This window comes from Triturus cristatus, chromosome 7, assembly GCF_964204655.1.
Source record: "Triturus cristatus chromosome 7, aTriCri1.1, whole genome shotgun sequence".
In the NCBI taxonomy this organism is placed as follows: Eukaryota; Metazoa; Chordata; class Amphibia; order Caudata; family Salamandridae; genus Triturus; species Triturus cristatus.
The window spans coordinates 717,194,266-717,208,564 of NC_140590.1; the positions used below are offsets into that span (position 1 = coordinate 717,194,266).

Here is a 14,299-nt window from a genome sequence, read left to right on the forward strand (position 1 = left end):
CTGAGGAGAAAAACAGTCTGCCTTTACCCTTGTCACATGAGTGAAGACAGTTATCTTTTCGGCTTACCTGGCATTGAGTAAACACAACTGGGAGAATAAAAACCCAATCTACCAGAGGTATGGCAGCTTCTTGTGCTGAGTAGTATGGTGTTTCTATTAGGGACATTTGCAAAGTCACAATGTGGCACTCTTTTTCCATTTTTATCATGCAGTATAGATTAAATGTTGTACAGGGATCAGAGCTGTTTTTGTCTCGCGGATAAGGGGTTTTATGTCTGCTTAAATGCCCCTTGTTCTCAGTTTTCTTTCACCGGAGTGGTATTTCTGGTTTTTTCCTTTCCTTTATATTTCCTGCTGTTGTCTTAAAAGGGTTTGTTATATGGAGCTGAAGGAGGGACTTCTATTTACTAGTGCTGGTAAAATATTTGGATTGGAATTTTACATTCCTCCCATATATTGGTGTTCTTTTGTATTCTTGTTGGGGCTGCTGAAAGAGGTTTGCTTTGGCATGCCTCCACGAGTAAGGAATGGGACAAGGACGGATGAAGAGGAGGTAAAGCTCGGACTAACTAGTAATTTTTCCTTACTCTGATTCTTCTTTACTCGTCTCATTACTTATGTCCCATCCTGTTCTTTCATCAGCCCTTTTCTTTTGGGCTTAATATGAAAACAGTAAGTGATAGGGGAAAGGGAGGGTTTTATCAACATCGTTTGACACTTTCGTGAAAAGGGAAAACCGATTTTCAGTAGAGACTTCTAGGGAGTGAATGTGCACACTCACTCCATGAGTAAGTAATGGGACAAGTAAGGAAGAATCAGAATAATGAAGATTACCGGTAGATAATCCGAGCATGATATGAGCAAGCCTTAATCACAATAAATAAAAATACCTTTCTTCAGCAGAAGAGTACTCCAAAAACTAGTGGTCCAAATTGAGAGTCTGAAGGTGTAAGGCTCGGAATTAACATCAGGAAATAGCTATTGACAGAACATATAACAAGGAACGCAGGGTTCCAACCATCCCACAGAGATGACGGTGAACAACTCTGACTACATTTACGAAGGCCTTTCACAGATACTGGAGGTATAGTGCAGGGTAACCAGAAGGACTATGTACATGAATGATCTGTGAAACAAAAAGGTGTGGTAACACATGGGTAGACTATGTGGCCATCGTGGTGCTGGTGTTTGCGAATGGTGATGCCTCTGCAAGGAAGCCCACTAGTCCTGGCAGAAGAATTAGGACAACAGAGACAACACAAGGAGACGGGTGGATGGCAAGCCCATCCGGCAATTTACTTTAATCAATACATTTATTCACAAACCCTAGTTACCAAATTAAAAAAGGCAGATAGTACATCACAGATCAAAGTAAACTTTGCGCACAGCTTTTTCAGCCTACAACACAAATTTGTTTACTTCAAGTCCCAGCCTTAGTAAACTTTGTACAAGCTGATTAATTATACATGATAAATATACTATCCTTCATTAAAATAATAATATTCAAGCAGCTGTGCCTTTGGTCCTTGCAGTTGTGTCATGGATTCGTATGTTCGACATACACAAGGACCTGCACCACTCAATTTTGAGTTCTGAAGGCAGTGGGAACAGACATACTGCACGTTAAGCATTCGCCTACCCTATGTCCGGCAAACTTTATTTTTCAAGATTTCTAAATCGTGATAAAGAAATCATCTTTGGCATAAGTCATTTTGACACGGCTGTGAAGCTGTACATGGCAGAGTTTGGGCACACAAATTAAGCCTTGTGGCTCCAAGGGTCACCGCCCCCCATCCCCTCTCTCCCTGAAAAGCGTGGGGCACAAGAGGCAAAGTATAAAACTAAACTTTGTTTTTAAGGCTGGTCTATTTTTTTGCATTGTTGGTGGCAGGCCGTGAACAAAATGACAAAGATACATAATTGTCCGTAAAATAGCTCAGCAAATGGAACACTGCAGTTCAGCAACGTGAGTCTAAAAGCAACAGCATGGATCCCAGGTCAAAGTGCACTGACGAGGTGCGAACTCCTTAAAAGGGTTCCTAGAACGGAGATCTCTGCAGATCGTTCTTTCTTTGAACTATATGGAATTCAGGGTTGTTTTCATTTGAACGCATCCTCGATTCACAAAGGTTATATATAGCAAGGCACAGGTTCAGGCACTTGCCCTCTCACAGTACTTTCTATGACAGGCTTCGGCCAGAGCCGGGCAGGTTCGAGGACCAGAATCCCCTACAAATAGACAGTTAGTAACAGTACTACACACTGCTCAACACCAACACGTAAATAAAACAAGAAGGAGCTTAGAGGACTTCCATGGGACTTTCAAAACTGCTTACCAACACACCTGCAAGATTATTGCTGTGATACTCCACACATAGTTTCCACCAGGACACAGTATTTCACGACTAACATGAACGACATGTCGCATCTAGTGTCTATCCTTATAAATCATACTTCTAAATTGGAAGCAAGAATGTCAGAAGTTTGAAGCCACTTGAGTTTGTATTTTTGTGTGGAAAGCAGAGAGGGTAGCCAAAAGGAAGGTAGTCAAAAATGAACATGTCCAGTAGAGCCTCCATTTCAGTAAGGTTGCCATGGAATTGGTACCTGAAGTTCAGAAGGTCAGCTATATCTTTTTTAAGGCAAGTTACTTGAGTAGAAGTCTCAAAGCTGCCACGTGGAGATATATTCACTACTGCGTTGACTTAATCAAGTTTGGTGAGTGGGGGAGCAGTTCTGCCAGACCTTTTTTTAATCAGACGGCATTTTTCTTTCGAAGTCTTGCAAGCACTTAGGGGTATGCCAATGGAAAGAAGTTAAATAGGCAAAGCATTTTGAGGGTCTGCTACAGTGAATATCTACTGGAGAACGTCATACCCAAAAGCCACAATCCTGTCCATCCATACTGTAGCATGGCGGTGCCTTCCTTCCTCTCAACAAAACCCCCAATATTCTGGCAGAAAATAGGAACAATTCAGTTTTAGCAGCTATGCAGGAATAAACCGTGTATTTCTGTGGGTCAGGGAGAACAGATATTTTGAGAGAGAAACTATGAATAGACACCGGTTTCGCTTATTTTAAAATGGTGGATGTGGGGAAAATCAAGGAGAACACAATTTGTGCCTGGGAGCTGGAGGGGATGGTCACACATTCCTAGCAGACTGTCGTACCCAAGACGGTAACGGTTTCTGCTTATAACATGCTACATAACAAATGTACTCCTCAGTGGCTATCCATATCAAATATTATTAAACAAATGTAAGCAGCATTATAATTGTAGTCTTTCGATATAGGTAGTACTTTCCTATATTCAAATAGTTTACTATCATGGTCATAAACACTCCTGAATGTATTACAGGTGCCCATACTACGCGTCCTCATCCTCCTCTAAATAAACCCTCGATCGACCACTTACATTTGTCTTGTATCATATCCCTTGTGCTTCAGTTCACTTGTTTAATCATGATCCTTACCTGAGATTCAGCAGCTAATGACAACATATGCTGACAGATGCAGCTGGAAAAATTATACAAGCTCACAGAGTGCGCTCTTTGGCACCACTAACATCACTATCAGTGAAAGTCGAAGTAGAGAAGACTAATCCTTAACCATGGCTTCCCAGAACTTATCAGTCCCACCTCCAACATTAAAAGAATCACAAATATATAATTCTGTCAGCAAACGCCGTATTAGGATATAGTCTGATAATGGCCTCAGCTTTGGGTTTGCATAAATAATTTTGCTGAACCATTTCAGAGGTAAGCACATTAATAGGAACAACTGGGATGGGCTACAATAGGTTGAACCAGTCAAATTAAAAAGATCCGTTTCAGTTTAGAAGTACTTCCAGGAGGACCCCTACTCATTAATATAGTACTAAGTCAACATACACACAAACTGCCGAAGGAGTCGGAAGTTCTCTCAGTGCAAGGAATTCTACAGAGAGATATGCTCCATGATCTAGTCTAGTCTTCATACAGACAGAGCTGGTTTAATGTAAACCAAAGCTGCTTATCAACAAATCACTATCTAGAAAACATGTACAAGACAGTAAAGAATCGCTGCAGTAATGCTACTGTGAAACAGTTGATAATGCAAGCTCCACTCAACTGTCTTCATTGAGTAATCCTGTGTAGAGGTGCAATGTCCATATAAATAGTGGCACTCCGCTTTAAATTTGCGCTACAGAGTTCAAGGGTCACACAATGCATGTTGCCTCTGTATCTTGAGTTGTCTCTCATCGAACACAAAGCCCTTAAGCGAAGAATCACTGCTTGTCCATTCAAGCTCCACCCAAATTCGGGGTTTCTGTGAAGAGAATCACAACTGGCACTCTGAATTTGATACAATGCACACAGCAGCAGGGAAGCGCACCACACAGTTCACAGGTTTTGAGAACGAGTCTTTCCGATTGCTTGACATCATGACCGTGCACATGGCTTCAATGTAACAGGTTTGAGTCAGATGTAGTTTGGTTTGGCGATCCATACCACACACAATGCAGAGTGCTATGGAGAAGCAACATATTGCAAGCCAAGCTCAGTTTCTGAATCAACAGATCAGGGGAGCCGACCGGTCATGGGTCGTCGTTGGCTTCAGCTTAACTTCAGCAAATGGATTTCTGTAGAAAGATAAAGTAACGCAGATTATCATTAGGTCAAAATGTGAGTAACAGGGAAGTTGAGAAGACAAGGAGAGACTGACCTACAAACACAGCAATGCAAGGAAAAACATCAATAAAGTAGGGAGATGAATTTCTCTATGTAGCATACATAGCAGGTTAAATTCTAGTGCTGGGTACAGAAAGTCAGATCACTATTAAAAACACTGCAATCCTGCAGAACGAAACAGAAATCGCAGTTGGACACCGATGCAGCTATTAAGTAGCCCGACAACATTTATCATTTGAAGTGGATCCCTGTGTTCCTGGAATGTCCCGGTTAATTTGTTTAAAAAATAACTTGCTAATTGCTCTCTGCACCTGAAATGGTGCCACAAGTTGCACAGAGATAGGAAGGTATCCACACTGCCTACCTTCAGGAGCAGACTACTCAGAAAGGTACTTGTTCTGTGCCAATGAACACACATACTCACACTACCTTTCCCTGACATCTCCATAATGGCTCCCAGTCAACACTTAATGTTGCCATCCAGGAACTGTGCCTCACCCACATACTCATCCACGCCAAAGGGCCTGTAGGACTCATCAACAAAAGAAAACAATAAATGTGTGGAAGCTACCTGCAGTCATTTCACCAAAACATGTTGCTTGAACCTGAAGAAGCATAGTGTGCAGATGAAAATTCTGTCTGAAAGTGGTCGTGGCTGGAATTAATGATGCAATTTATTTTTCCATTCTGAAATTCTTTTGTTCATATACACTAGCCCGTCAATATGGTGAGGGGGAGCAGCTTGTTGGGACTCTGTCCTGGGTCCTACACCGCGACAGGCAGCAGGGGAAAGTCTGCACTATTATTTCCCAGACAGGCATGCCACTGGTAGACAACAATGACATCCTAGCAGAGTTTGTGACATATTACAAGCATATTTATGAGTCCCAAAACACAGACTCTGCGGTACATATATCTAACTTCCTAGAAGATGTGGCTTTGGTTTGATAATGGCCATCAGCAGTTTCTGAGTCACCCAATATCGGTGGAGGAAATAGGGGCTTTCATTACTGAATTGCGAGAATAAAAGTCTTGCCAAAGTAATTGCAACCAGACTGTCCCAATCGCTCGACAAGATAGTCTTCCCGATGCAGGCCGGCTTTGTACCGCACTGATCCGCTTCTATTAATCTCCACACGGTGTTGGTTGTGCTGCATCGTGGTTCGGGGCAGCAGCGCTAATATTAAATGCTGAGAAAGCATTTGACTCCCTGGAGCCGCTGTTCCTTGTGGCGGTGCTCAGGCTCGTTGGCATCCTGAAAGGATTTCAGGCCCTTACCCAGTTTTATATTAACCCCACTCTCAGTGTCACAGTAAATGGTCTCTTACCAGCGCCATTTCAGATACACAGGGGTACCCGGCAGGGATGCTCCCTATCCCCTCTATTAATCATATTAGCTATGGATCCCTTGGCCCGTCAACTCAGCACAGGGGGCTGTCCTTTCGCTCTGGTAAACTTGTATTATCAATTTATGGAGATGATATTCTGCTTTTGACAGGCATCCAGCCAATAATGCATCACCACTGATTAGAGAAATTATTAGATTTGGTACGCATTCTGGTGTCATTAACTGGGAAAAAACTGATATATGCCCACTAACAGACAGCGCAAGACCCGAACCTCTAGAGAACCCGGCTAGGAGGGGTCATGGATTGAGTCAAATACTTGGGAATTATCCTACACAGAGAGGTGGAATACATTATTTATTTACATTATGGCTCGGCCATTGGTACGTCACAACATCAATTTGATACCTGGGTTAAGCTTCCAATATCCATGGCAGGCAGAGTTGCATGGTTACAAATGGTGGCTTTCCGTATATTCTTTTATTAATTTGAAAATATCCCCATCCCCCTTAAGAAGAACTTCTTCCACACACAAGTCCCTGTTAAATTTATTTGGGCTGGGGGTGCTGCTCGGATAGGTTGGTACACACTGACCCTCCCATATGAGCGTGGGGACCTTAAGGGCCCCCATTTTGAATTATACTATTAAGTCACACAATGTCACTATGCTACCCATTGGTACCATCCAAACGCACGCCTTGCCCACCTGAAACTTGAAAAAGAACAGGTTGATGGTGCTCCCGCTGTCAATACACCCTCAGAGATAGCCTAGGCCTCAATGAGAGGTGAAAACGGTTGCTGAGACGATCTGGGCTTGGCATACACTGCTGCAGAGCAGGAGACCACTTTTTATTTTTCCCAGCAATGCCTCTTTCAAACAACTCCCTATTGTCACTTACCCTAGAAAGGGTCATACAGACAACCCTACATAAGAAGGCCCTATTTGAGCTAGGCCACTTACATGTGGAGGGGCGATCTCTTACACTGTAACAATTCTAGGCCTGTGTAAACCGTACAGTCCTAGATATATTTATATTTGCGAGACTCTAAACCCCAGTTTTAGAAAAGATTCGGAATTAACCAGCTGCACCAACACATTTTCCCCTGCTAACACAACTGATAACCTCCTTTGATATGGCATGATGGGTATCTCGATCATATGCAGCTTTGCTGTGAGAAAACTACTATCTTAAAGTCATAGAGGTAAATCCCTTAGATGGTCCCACTGATACTGATCAGTCAAGTTCTAAGTTGTTAGGGAAAGGAGTGCCAGAACCAACCTAAGACCTACTGACAGCCACGGAGATACCAGATACACTGGACAACTGATCCATGGCGGAGAATGACCTGCTAGGCAGGGAAAATATTGAATAAAAGTGCAGTTGAGCTAAAGTGTATTGTGAGCATTCCCATAAGTGGCTTTCAAAGTCTATGCCCAGCAAGGAGTAGTTTCTTTTCTGTAACTCCAGTTCTGTAGTAGGGGTATCTCTGTTATAGTCATAATCTAGTGAATAGTCCCGCCCATGTACGTGGACCCCGGAGCAATACAAATAATCTCTTAAATTGTCAAGCCATGCAGACCTGCATCTACACTTAAGAGAGGATTCAAAGACAGATAATGCAGCCTATATCCACAGGCTACACTGTCCAGTACTTCAACTAGAAAATTCCACCAACATCCACCAACAGCACTGCCTGCCCAGCTTTTTCCACAGAGAAAAACCTGCCTCTGCCAGCAAAAGCCTCTGAAATGACAGAGGGAGGAATGGACAGACAAGCCCCATAGGCTGCCATTATGTGGCTCAGAACAGGATACTGTGCCTTTAAGATAACTTTCCAGAACTTTTCCAGTATCCCAGAATGCACAGCAAGTCCCTTTTACTTTCAGTTCTTTTTGAAGGCGTAACACGCCAGACCTGTAGCATTCCTTACATTAACATTTATCTCTCCACCGGGGAGGAGGGCGGGCGCTTAGGACTATAACAGAGATACCCCTACTACAGAACTGGAGTTACAGAAAAGAAACTACTCCTTCTGTAGTAGGGGATCTCTGTGTATAGTCATAATCTAGTGAATAGAATGGCAAGCCCATCCCCACACCAAAATGGCAGTGGAGAAGACTACCAAATAATACCACTACTGTGCGAACAAATTTCGCAGCGAAGCCCGCCCAACCTGAGCATCTGCCCTGGCATCCGTGTCCAGACAGTAATGCGCAGCAAAGGTATGACCGACCTCCAAGTGGCCGCCTTGCAGATTTCTGCAATCGGAACATTACGCAGCAAAGCAGTCGTGGCAGCTTTGCCCCTGGTGGAATGAGCCTTAGGTTTACCCCCCTAAGGTCTTATTAGCCTTTTGGTAACACAGGACACAATCCACCGAGAGATTGACTGTTTGGAGGTAGCAAGACCGGTCCTGACTGATCCATAATTGATAAACAATTGGTCTGACCTACGAATATCTTTGGTCTTATCAAGATAAAACTTCAACACCCTCCTAACGTCCAGGGAATGTAGAGACCTTTCAGCAGGAGAAGAAGGATTCTGAAAAAACGTAGGTAAAGTTATGGTCTGGTTGACATGAAAATCAGATATAACCATAGGAAGAAATTTAGGGTGAGTACGCATAACAACCTTAGCAGCATGAAATACCGTATAAGGTTCTAGGCAACACAACGCCTGAAGTTCACTCACCCTGCGGGCCGACGTAATGGCCACTAGGAACGCCGCCTTCCAAGACAGGTGCTGCAACGAAGCCGTGTGAATAGGTTCAAAAGGCTCCATAAATCTGGACAGCACCGCATTCAATTCCCATGAAGGCGAGGGAAGTCTGACAGGAGGGAACACTTTCTTCCAGCCTTCCAAAAAATCATTGATCACAGGGATCTGAAAGAAGGAAGTCTGTGAAGGGCATTTCCTGTAAGCAGTCAAAGCAGCGAGATGGACCTTAATGGAATGGAAATTAAGGCCAAACTGCGCCAAATGCAAAAGGTACGGAGGATGACATCTTCCTTACATGTTGTCGGGTCAAAGTGCTTGGACTTGCACCAGATACAGAACCTCTTCCACTTGTAAGCATAGGACGTTCTAGTGGAAGGTCGCTTAGCCTCCTTCAGTATATCCATACAATCTGCTGGTAGATTCAAATGGCCATAATGCACTATCTCAGGAGCCATGCCGCCAAACTCAAAGATGAGAAGTTGGGGTGCACCAACTGCCCCCGAACTTCGTGAGAAGGTCCGGCCTGCACGGCAGCCGTATGTGAGGAAGGAGAGACCGGTGAAGCAGGTCCGTGAACCACCACTGTCTGGGCCATTCCGGGGGAATCAGGATCATCCGCGCCCCGGACTGGGACAGCTTGATGAGCACCGCCGGAATCAGGGGAATGGGTGGAGAAGCGTACAGAAAGCTGTTCGACCAGTCGATCCATAGCGCATTCCTCAGCGTCCCCCGCTGGTAGTACCTGGATGCGAAGTCTCGGCATTTGCTGTTTTCGGCAGTGGCGAACAGATCTACGTCTGGAGTCCTCCACCTTGCGAAGACGTCCCCTAGTACTTCGTCGTTTATGACCCATTCGTGGTTTTCCTGAATCAGTCTGCTCAGTGCGTCCGCCTGAACACTCTGCACACCTGGCAGATGCGTGGCCGTAATCGTCAGTCCTCGGGCCAGAAGCCAGTGCCAGATCGACTGCGCCTCCTGTGACAGAGTGTGTGATCTCGACCCCCCCTGCTTGTTGAGGTAATACATCGTGGTTGTTTTGTACGTCTGTACAAGCAGCGAGTTGGTCTGGAAGGACGGATGGAAGGCCTTCAATGCCAAGTAAACAGCTCTGAGTTCCAGGAAATTGATGTGGTACGTCGACTCCAACGGGGACCACTTTCCTTGTATCTGTAAGTCTCCGGAATGCGCTCCCCAGCCGTGGAGAGACGCATCCATCACGATACTCTGCGTGGGAATGTCCTTGTGGAAGGGAACCCCCCTGAGGAGATTTTCCGCCGAACACCACCACCTCAGCGACTGAAGAGCATGCAGAGACAGCCGTATCTTGTCGTCCCAAGAACCTGTCCTCTGATCCCACTGATCCTCCAAGCACTCCTGCAGTGGTCTGATGTGCAGCCGTGCGTGAGGAAGATACATGAGGCCATCGATCCCAGCAGCGAAGACACCTTCCTCACTGTCGTCGATGGAGCGGTCATAAGAGCCTGAGCCTTCCGAAGGAGTGATAACCGTCTCTCCTCCGAAGGAGACACGCTTGCTGACAGCGTATTGATGGAGGCCCCCCAAGTACTGTATGCACTGGACCGGAGTCGGGACAGACTTGGACAAGTTCACGTGCAACCCCAGCTTGTTCAAGAGAACGCACGTCTTCTGGAAGTGCGCCTGTGCTTCGGAGAAGGAGAAGGCCTTGATCAACCAATCGTCCAGGTACGGGTAGACAAACACCTTGTTCCTCCGCAGGTGTGCAGCTACCACTGCCATGCACTTCGAGAAGGTCCTGGGCGCAGACTTTAGCCCAAATGGCAGTACTGTGTATTGATAATGATTGGCGCCGACTTGGAATCGCAGGAACCTCCTGTGCTTCTGTGCAATGGGCATATGGAAGTACGCATCCTGTAGGTCTATGGCAGAGAGCCAGTCTCCTCGTTGCAGCTGAGGGTAAATCTGGTGCAACGATAGCATGCGGAATTCTCTCTGCGAATCCATTTGTTTGCTTGCCGCAAATCCAGAATGGGTCTGAACTCGTTCTTGTCCTTCTTGCGAACCAGGAAGAACCGAGAGTACAGGCCTCTTCCCCTTTGAGACAGAGGTACGTCTTCCACCGCCTTTTTCTTCAACAGGATGTCTGCCTCCGCCTGGTGCTCTCGCAGTTGATACTGTGAGCTTACCGGCGGAATCGCTGGAGGCGGGTTGATGAACCGAAGACTGTATCCATTGCAAACAATATTCAGCACCCACTTGTCCCGAGTAATTTTTCTCCACTCTGCCAGAAAAGATTGAACGCTTCCCCCCCACTGGAGTGGGTAATGGTTGCAGGGGAAGTAATCGCTCAGGGCCGAGACCCAGCCGGGCCCTTGGTTGCTGTAGCGGACTGCTGGCCTCCTCTACCCTTCTGGCGCTTCTGGAAGGGTTTCCGGAACTGCTGTTGCTGTTGTTGCTGCTGTCCCGAGGCCTGCCCACGCCCTCTGCCTGCAGCCCCGAACCGTCTCTGGAACGGGCGCTTTTTCTTCTCAGGCTTCTCTAACCCGACAGCCGTCAGGGTCTCTGCCTCCGTCTTCATGCGGGCCATTTCGTCGTCCGCATGCTGGCCGAACAGGGTTTCCCCCGAGAAAGGCAGGTTGGCCACTCTTTGTTGTGCCTCCGGTTTGAGTGAGGTAAGGCAAAGCCAAGCGTGACGCCGTTGGTTGATGCCATGACAATATCCATGTGCCGCTAACAGAGACACATCCGCCGCCGCGCTGATAATCTGATTTGACACCAGCATCCCCTCACGCAAGGTCTCTAGAAAGTCCTCCTTCTTGTCGCGAGGCAGCAGCTCCGCGTACTGCTGGAGAGACTCCCATAGGGCACGGTCGTAGCGCCCCAACAGAGACCCGGCACTTGCCGCCTTCATGGTGGTAGAAGCCGTCCCACAGACCTTTCTGCCCGCCGAGTCTAGCCAACGGCTATCCTTATCAGGCGGCACTGTCGAGGAAGGAGTCGTAGCATGCTGCTTCCTTGCCGCCGTCACAATGACAGAGTCCGGTTTCGGGTCCATCCTCAGAAAGGTCGGGTCCGATTCCGGCGCCCGATACTTCTTCAGGAGCCTTGAGGGGGCTGGCTTCGTCACCGCCGGAGTGAGGAACAACTCCATAGCGGGCTCCACCAATCCCGGCACTAGTGGCAGCAGGGGGCGAGGCAGGTGCTTCTTGTGCAGCATCTCGAAGATCACGGACGTCGTAGGTGTTGGCACCGTCACCGTGATCCCTAGCTTGGCCGCACCCCTCAGTAGCACCTCCTGGAAGGAGACTACATCGTCGACAGGCGATACTCCCGTCCCTTGCGAGTCCGACAGCGTCGGCGAGTAGTCCATGGCAGACGATTGGGTGCGGGATCTGGCTCCGCGCCTCCTGCGGCGTCGCCCAGATGTCGATGATGACCGTCCACGGCTCCGTGATCTTCCTCTCCATCCGGAGCGGGAGCGCGATCTGGTTGGCTTCGGCCGCTCAGCCGGCCTCGCAGGCGACGGTGGCGTAACCTGGTGCCGCGGCCTCGGAGTTCTCTTCGGCGGCGTCGGATACCTAGGCAACGACACCGACCGTGGCGGGGCCACAGGTGGGCCCGACGGTATGTGAGGCGGAATGGTATGAGGAGGAGGAGGAGGAGGAGGAGGAGAAGGAGGAAAAGGAAGTGGCGTAGGGATCCATGGTGAGGGCTCCCTTGGCAAAGGAGGAAAGGGTGGCGACCTAGGCATAGGAGGTGTATACACCACGATGAACGCCTCCTCGACGGCAAACGCCTCCTCGACGGCAAACGCCTCCGACATGTCCTCGACGTCAGGGATCCCCTCGACGGTGACCTTCTCCTCTTTGCCGACGGTGAACGGCGACCTCGCCTCGACGGCGAGCGCCTACGCCGGGACTGGTCTCGACGCCGATGACTCGACGGAGAAGTCGACGCCGTCGACGACGATGATGATGATGTCGTCGACGGCGGACTGCTCAGCTCCCTCGACGGCGAGCGTCGACGCCGTTTCTCCCCAGAGCCCTGGGGAAGACGGTGAACAGACTGCAGCCATCCCCCTCGACGCCGTAGTCGACGCAATCGACGGAGAATGGGGACTTCGCTGGGCTTCCTGCCTCTGGGGAGCCCCCCAGGGGCCTCAGCATGGGCAGAACCAGCCCGTTCTGACCCACCTTGTTCCCTCAGCCTTCTGTCCTCCAGGCCTTGGAGCCTGATCTTCATCCTTTCTCTCAGGGTCCTGGCTGAGAAAGATTGGCAAATGTCACACTCCTCTGGAACATGGGAATGGGGAAGGCAGACGATGCACACCCTGTGTGGGTCCGACTTGGCCTTCTTTCTCTCGCACTCTGGGCACTTGTCAAACAAGCCAGGCATGCTGACAACACAGAGCACACACAAGAAGGAAGGCAACAAGGTACTTAATAAGCACTTGAAAAGTGAACAAATCCAAATAAACCCTTGAAAAGGGAGAGCTCAATGCTCCAGGGTCCTGCTAGCCCGAGCCGGAAAAAAGAACTGAAAGTAAAAGGGACCTGCTGTGCATTCTGGGATACTGGAAAAGTTCTGGAAAGTTTTCTTAAAGGCACAGTATCCTGTTCTGAGCCACATAATGGCAGCCTATGGGGCTTGTCTGTCCATTCCTCCCTCTCAATCATTTCAGAGGCTTTTGCTGGTAGAGGCAGGTTTATCTCTGTGGAAAAAGCTGGGCAGGCAGTGCTGTTGGTGGATGTTGGTGGAATTTTCTAGTTGAAGTACTGGACAGTGGAGCCTGTGGATTTAGGCTGCATTATCTGTCTTTGAATCCTCTCTTAAGTGTAGATGCAGATCTGCATGGCTTGACAACTTAAGAGATTATTTTTATTGCTCCGGGGTCCACGCACATGGGCGGGACTATTCACTAGATTATGACTATACACAGAGATCCCTTACTACAGAACCCCTTCTTCCTAAAAGCCACCTCCCATGACACTTATCTGCTTTCAGCACGACAGGTATCACAGAATTGATGCTGATCAGTTGGGGCCCGAGACTCCTCCACATGTGCTATTAGCATGTATCGGCACGCAGTAAAGACCGAGGTGGCTAGGCAGGAATAGTTCCCAAAACAGTGGCAGGGATCGAAGATTCTGAACAGGTCTTCATAGTGATGATCCGAACACAATGTCTCCTGCAAGCCCTTACCCAAGTGGAGCAAGGAGGTTCTTCCAGGCATCGAAATAATAGATGGTAAAATGAGCAACATAGGGAAGGGTGTGAACTTGACCTTCACTGGTACTTCTAATTGTGAGAGCACAATAATTGACGGCACTTCTAGGGGATCAGAAAACCTAAACTCTGATTGAATCAAACCATACTAGTTGTTCTGTGTCTTGGTACCAATAACCACATATAGGAGCTGGCATATGAACTCAAGTTTCGAGGTCTCGTGGCGCCTAACAAAGGCGGCCAGTCTCTCCAAGTCATCATGTGTACTGAAAAATACTGTGACCAGTACGGATTGCAATAATGAACTGGGCCAGCAGGGAGAACATGCTACGAGAAAAATTCACAATCCAGAAGGTCT

General features: G+C 47.7%; 1 protein-coding gene across 3 annotated transcripts in view; it reads right to left on the reverse strand.

The window, feature by feature from the left end:
• Positions 1-1,265: 1,265 nt before the first annotated feature.
• The window catches only part of BAIAP2 (BAR/IMD domain containing adaptor protein 2), a 366,531-nt gene continuing 353,497 nt past the window's right edge, over positions 1,266-14,299 (reverse strand). For 2 of the 3 annotated variants that reach the window (XM_085617410.1, XM_085617414.1), the window contains one exon: positions 4,400-4,621. In XM_085617410.1, coding sequence (XP_085473536.1) covers positions 4,552-4,621 — 70 coding nt within the window. In that variant the 3' untranslated portion in view covers positions 4,400-4,551. Of the gene's footprint in view, positions 4,622-14,299 lie in introns of all 3 variants that reach the window. The other variant, XM_085617413.1, reaches the window with a different exon arrangement.